Here is a 7,475-nt window from a genome sequence, read left to right as displayed (position 1 = left end):
TTAACCTTATATGTTTTTCATTTTGTTAATAATTAACCTCTTGCAATAGTTTAGATCTCCAATTATTGAAAATGTATATTACGAGTAATTACATTGCATAAAATACCTAGAAAATGATTTCTATGATGAAAACCCTTTTCTGGAGTCTGGATAACTAATATTGTGATTAAATCATATTTAATACCTTGCGGCTTGCACCAATATACAGACATTCAGTGTCTTATACTCTTATCATCACGTCAATCCCGACATTTTAACAGTAGTATACTATTATCATTGATTTTAGAATATACAGTCATAGACTTTATATAAGGTCTATGTATATAGTATATTAATTATTATTCATAGATAACACCATATTCTATAATCAATGATAAAATTAATAATGTAATTAATCTTACTAGTCTAGTAATACTAAAATGATTAAATTCACGACATTTATATATCCAACTGTAATTTATTAGTTTCCAAGTTGCCAATACAATGATAATAATTTATTAAATACTTAATAAATTATTAATAGGTATGTACGGAAATTAAATAAAAAAACCAAAATAGAGAAATAATCTAATTTATATTATATAATACATATATACAAAATATAATAAAATAAGTAAGGCAATACCTATTAATAACAATAAATTGGTAACGTTTAAAAATAATTTATGCTATCAATAGTAATAGAAATAGCTGGTGTAAATTAAATTTAAATATAATAAGCTCAAGTATTAAAGATATAACACCATTTAGTAATTGATATAAAATTTTCTCAAATGTATATTTTTGTATCCATAATGTTGCTTTATTATGTGACTAATGTTTTACTTTTTTTCTACTAATAAATAAAAATATTAGTTATGCTCAATTACAATAGTTCATATTAAGATAAAGATATATATAAATCGACTATCTTGGATGGTACTGAAATTTATTTAAGACATGTAGAGTATTTGGATTAAATTTGGCACTTTTAACTGATGTATAAATAAATAGCATATAATTAGTGTAATTTATTAAAAATTGTTACAGATCAATGGTTTTAATATATTTTAACCATTTTGTTTATTACCTTTCAAATTAAAAATAACAAATAAAAATTAAATATGAAGGATTATAGAAAAGAACAAAATATTTAATAACATTCAAAATCAAATAAAAATCAGTAATAATAACACCGGTTAAAAGTTAAAACATGACAGAACATAACATATGTATTACTACTGCCTATATTATGATAAAAGTAAATATATTAAAAATATATAATATATACATTAATACATTTTAGTATTTATTTTCATTATTATGTTTTCATTCAATGTTATCACAATTGATTTTTTTCTTTTTATTAATATTTTTTTTACTTTCTTAAGTAATTAATCAACAATGATAAATACTTAACTATGGATAATTAATTTTCTAGATATTCTCTTCAAAATAAATATAAACAATAGGCAACACTAAAATTTTAACAAAAATTATTCACTTGGAAGTACTTTCATTAGTTACTTCTTTTGGAATCGTTAAACAACATATTTAATTTACAGTTAATTATTAAGTTTTTGGGCTTTTATACAAGGTTTACCATATCGTCGACCAGCTTCAACAAAGAAAGCATGTTCCATTTGTTTAACTAATTCATTGAAAAACATATTAGCTAACGCTGAATGTAATTGTGATTTAAATTCATAAGCCACAAAAAAAGTAATGACACAAGTATTTGGATTATCTTTTAACCCAGGATCACAATTCCATTGAGTTGTTAAATATTTAAACAGTTTTCCATCACGACATTCTGCTTTAATCATATGAGGGCGTTGAAATGTTATATGTGATACATAACTTTCTATTATAGGAGGAAAACCAATTTCTAAATAAGTTTTAGCATGATCTTTTCCTTTAACTTTGACTGTAGACTGTCGACAGAATGGTAAAAAATGTTTATAATTTTCTGTGTCTTGAATAACATCAAACATTTGCTCAGGAGAATATCTACAAATTAAGTATTTGATTAATAAAAAGGAAAGTATAGTAATAATTTTTAAATTATGTAAAATTTACCCAATCAATTGTTTTTCTTTATATTTTTTTTCATTATTTACTCCAGGATTAAAAACATTTATAAATGTTCGTATTTGTATGGAATACAGAGAATTAGGTGTTATCGCTATTTTTGCAAGACCACTAGTTGAATAGAAAATATCTTTGCCATTCATAAAACTGATGAATTTCCATTCCCTATAATCAAAAATTTAAACAAATTAAAAGGGAAATATTAAATTAAATATTTTAAAATAAAATAAAAAATGGTTATCAATTTAATCCAAAAATTTTAAACTAAAAATATTTTTTTTATAAATATTGAATATAACAATTAACAAAGTAATTATATTAGATATAAATTATAATATTAAAGATACTTCTAATTTTCTATTTTTAATATAGGAATATTTAGAAAAGTTGATTGTACCAATTATTATTATTTATTAAATAATTTAAATTAATAGACATAGGTATGGTGAAAATATATCTTAACTATTTGATTCAAATAAATAGTAATTTGTTTTCTATATTTTAAACAAGCAAAAAAGTAAATTACATTTTAGAATAGATGTATTAAATGATATTAAATATTATATGTAAAATTGGAAAGAAAATTAATAGAGGCTTCCTTCCCTTAACCCGCCCAGTCTAATTAAAAAATACAAACACAATTACTTATACTATTATATTTGTATACAGATAAAAAAAAATTTCGGCTGTTAAATTATCTAATTATTTTCTAACAATTTAACTAATATTATCAGTTTTAAAATATATTGTACTTATAGTAGACTATTAACTACATTTCACATATGTTTACCTGCTTATATAAATAATATTTACAAAATAATGCATCTCAAGTACCCATAATAAAAAATATTATCCTGAAAAATATTCTTTACAATGAGTATTATTTTACTTTTCTAAGACTAAATCTAGAATATATGTCAATTTAAAAGCTTTGAAAAAATAATTTACACAATTTTGTTTATAAAAATTAATATTTAAAAAAAACATGTTTATGTTTAGTCATACATTATAAACATTAATGCATATGTAGGATTCTTGCTTAGAAAACAAATAAATAAATGGGTCATAAAAAATATTTCACTATTTGTCACTTATAACATAATACCTTCAGAGAGCAGTATCCACTATGTTAAAATTTCTATTAGAAAAAATGTATTTTCCTTATCATTTAGGAATATAATAATTAATAAATTAAGAAAGAGTAATTTAAAACGAATGTATATTTAATATTCTTTTAAAATTTTATATATAAATAAATCAAAAATAAACTATCTTTATTAAAAAAAAAGACAAATGAAATGTAAAATAAAATGTAAAATAAAATATATTAAATGATTTTTTTTTCAGATACTAAGCATCCAAAAAAAATATAATTTTAATTTAAATAATTTTATTTAGTATTTTTGAAATAAATTATACTATACTATATATTATTGAAGAAGAATTGTAAAAAAAACAAATTAATTAATGTGAACACCAATTACTTAATATTTTATTTTATTATACTACCTATTATTGTATAGTAGCAATTGTGAAATTTAACAATTATTCATTTTTTTGTAATACATGACCTCGGATGTTTAGCTAAAATTGAGTAGGCGAAAAAAAAACCTAATTTTAACTTATAACTAATGAATACAAAAATAAATTTAAAAAATGCATCCTATCAAGGACAAAAATTTTTTTTTTATTGACACTAAAATAATTTTTATTTTTTTATTTTTTGAGTAAATATTAATACATTGATATGCAAAATACATTATGAAAATATTTGAAATTATCTAAAAAATACAAGCAAATTGTTACTTTATACAACGATAAAAAAAAAAATGTACCTGTTTTTTGAAAACGTGTTTGTATTAGTTATTCGTCTTAAATTGATAAACGTTGCTCTAGACATGGCTTCAAACTAAAGAGAAGTGATCAACTACAAGGAACCTTTGGCATAATGTTACGTAATTTATAAACGATGTCGAGTGGTTAAAAAAAATTTTTAAGGCGCCGATTGTAAAATAAAACTTTTGAGATAGAAACAATTTTGTGATAGCTTATCAACAGCAATAGTACTTATCATAGTGTGATACTAACAATTATAGTTGTGTACGCCGCGTAGATTGATAGTGTGAACCAAAAAATACGTCATTATATCTAATAGTAGTTTATTCCAATAAGCAGATTTAAATATGTATAATGTTATAAAATATGAATAAAAAATGTACAACCGCTGAATAAAACATTTTATTTAATATTTTAGTATTAAAAACTATGCATGAGTGACATTACTAACATATGTGTGAGATATGGTTAGGTAGGTACCAAATTAATAGGTAAAACCGAAGTCCACACTACTCGTTCAAACTGCACTAGCACTTAGGACACCACCAAACACTTTTTTCCAATGTCCGAGACAGGGTGCAATGAGTTTTGAGGTTGCCTTGAATACTCGCTCTTTGAAAGGGAGGGGGAAGCATCTTGGACAAAATGTCAGCTTATGTCTTATAAGAATGCGTGTAAATATTTTGTAAGCCAATAAGTAATATTATAAATAAAAATTGGTATTTTGATTCTTTTTTTTTTAAAGATGTTTGTTTTGCATATTGAAAAAAAATTCGTTTGGGATCTAAGCTGTATTTGTTTCAATTAAATGTACATAATGATAACAAATAATAACTTAAAATTAATTATAAAACATGTTATTTAAAAAAAAATCACTACACAATAAAATCGCTCGTTTACGTTATTTTGCAAATAAAACTACTACACACTTTTGGGTTTGACGTTGATGATCGATGTTGACTGCGACCGTGTGCGTATCGTACGTCAACTAAATTTTAATTTTTACCAATACTACAAGTAGGTAATAAAACATAGGTATAATTAGTGAAATCCTAATAACTACGGCTTTCTTAGTGTATTGAAAAATTTGATACGATATTATGTTGTATAGTTATATTAGGCGCTTGTTATAAAAGATAATTAGATTAGCCTCGTACCCTTTAATACAAATAAATACATTATTAATTTATTTTGTCAAACAAATTTAAGTGTTCGATAAGACATCGGAATAACATTTTGACTGTGCTTGACCATTGACCACGGTAGATGTGCCAGATTATGCTTTGTGGCTCATTTTTTTCTACTTTCGCGGTTTCAGACCAATATGGCAGAGAGGTCTATGGCTTTTTATGAGACCGAAGAATATTAAATAGAGTATTTTACAAGTTAATAGAGGACAGGACATTTCTTCCGCCGAGAAAGATGAAGAGCGTGCAACGCAATTCGTGGGAAAGTGGTTTACACGAAACAGGATAGTCTCGCTGTCACGATACTGTTGGAGGTGTCATCAACCAAGTCTTTTCATGACACCTCATATACTTATGGTACTATGGGTGAAACGACGATCACGGCAGATCCACTTTGTCTCATGTTGTTGTAAGCGGCCTATAATGTATTGTAATGAAGATTATTTTGTATGACTTGCGCGTCGTTGTTATTGTTTTAATTGCACAATAAACGATCCGACTGAGGCGGAAAGTACCTATAGTAAGTATGCTTACCTACCGTTAAGAATTAGGATGGAAATTTATAATTAATGAATTAGGTACTTAACTTTTATTATTATTATTTTTAAGTCCACAAGCTTACACATTAACTTGGTTTATATTTTAAAAAAAGTTTGCGTAATAATACAATTATTAATAGTACTAAGTTGGTATTGATATTAAACTTAGTACCTACTATTGTTGCGTTGGTAGGTACAATCAGTTGTTTTGTGTTCAGATTAATTATTAATTAATAGAACGTTAAATAATTCCAACACTGCAGTTTTGTGAGTTTTTGAAGAAATATTTTAAATGTTTTAAAAATTGAAAAACAATTCAAATCAAAATGACAATAAAATAATGACTGTGTTGTGGTAGCTAGAGAGGTAATGACACAAGCTCTGTGATTTTGTGTCTGACAAAACCTTGTCAGTTAAAGTGTCAACTTTACTAACGGAGAACTTTATCCATACTATAATTATGCATAATATATGGATAAATGATTATGTATGGTCTGCGGAATCTTCCTATGCTATTTTAAGATTGTAGCAGAGACTGATTGACATGTTCATGGCCTACGGTACCTTTCATATTATTATTTTTAAAATATACGTTACCTACTATATAGATACATTTATACTTGCAATCATAATATGTGTGTGTGTGTGTGTGTACGTGTGAGTACGAGTTATCACAGCTCGCTATACTCGCTATACTACCTACTAAGTACTAACAACAAATTATTATTTTTATTTTGAGTTTTGAATGGATTTAAATGCTAGAATACTAGATACTTATTTTACGATAATATCTATTTTTTTTTAAGCAAATATTTTGTTTTCAACGTTCAGTAGACATAAACAATTTAGGTTGTGAGCAGAGTTATAAATGTATTGATTTTACAATGTATTTTTATTTTATTTTTGTGTCTGTTATATTAGTTATTAGTTATTACTTTATAGAAGACTTATTTTTAATTATTTATAGGCATTTAAAATTTTTAATTTGATATACCTAAATTTTATTGTTTGGTCAAACGTTTAGAAAATTTAATACAAGGTTCTTAATAATTTGTAGTTACCTATGAATAACAATTTAAAAATATGAAAGATATATTTGAAGTGATTTTTGTATAGAAGTTAAAAGTTAAAATGTTGATGATATTGTATATTATTGTTAAACTAAAAATAACGATTTTTACGTTATTATGTTGAACATTTTTAATCCAAATAATAGAAATATAGTAACTGTTAGGTACTACTACGAACCTATAAGCTACAATATTATTTTTTATGCACAATGGCACAATGAAATTTTCAAAATATTTAAATTAAATGTTAGGATATTTTTACTATGAATCTATTTATGCCGTTATCTATAGTACATACTACATTAGTACGTGTTATTGAATAAAACAGAATAAAAATATTATTTTTGCTAATGTTACGCGATTTACGTATCGTATATGCATACTTAATACTATCCAAATTTTTACTTTTGACCCCCTGTTTCCTAAAACAAAAACTAAACCAATATTGAATATCCTACTATAGAAACCACTTTGATGTTGAAAATTTAAGTATATTTTCTATTTCAAAACGCAATGACAGATATAAAAAAATTAGGTATTTAACCAGTAACCACTCTACTGTATAGTTTACTATAATATATGTGTTAAACTTGAATTTAATAATAAATCATGGTATATACAAAAAACGATCCTGACTTCTGAGTAAAAAACGATCTGTTAGTTTGTATATATAAACATTAAACACATATATTTCTAACTATATTAGCAATCTGATATTTTTATATTGCTATTCAAGTAATTTGTTTTAGTATTAATATTTCGGTAGTCTGTCA

The 7,475-nt window shown here is 24.3% G+C and overlaps 1 protein-coding gene across 1 annotated transcript; it reads right to left on the bottom strand.

Moving 5' to 3' along the window:
- Window positions 1-1,408: 1,408 nt before the first annotated feature.
- Window positions 1,409-4,109, bottom strand: LOC112592331 (coenzyme Q-binding protein COQ10 homolog B, mitochondrial). Its single transcript, XM_025336351.1, has 3 exons — window positions 3,906-4,109; window positions 2,059-2,235; window positions 1,409-1,989 (listed from the first exon to the last, which is right to left on the bottom strand). The coding sequence occupies exons 1-3, from the start codon at window positions 3,968-3,970 to the stop codon at window positions 1,545-1,547; spliced, it is 687 nt and encodes a 228-aa protein (XP_025192136.1). The 5' UTR covers window positions 3,971-4,109; the 3' UTR covers window positions 1,409-1,544.
- Window positions 4,110-7,475: the final 3,366 nt, after the last annotated feature.

This window comes from Melanaphis sacchari, unplaced genomic scaffold (genome assembly GCF_002803265.2).
Source record: "Melanaphis sacchari strain LSU unplaced genomic scaffold, SCAv2.0 Contig16_pilon_pilon, whole genome shotgun sequence".
In the NCBI taxonomy this organism is placed as follows: domain Eukaryota; kingdom Metazoa; phylum Arthropoda; class Insecta; order Hemiptera; family Aphididae; genus Melanaphis; species Melanaphis sacchari.
This window is presented reverse-complemented; position numbering and strand designations above follow the sequence as displayed.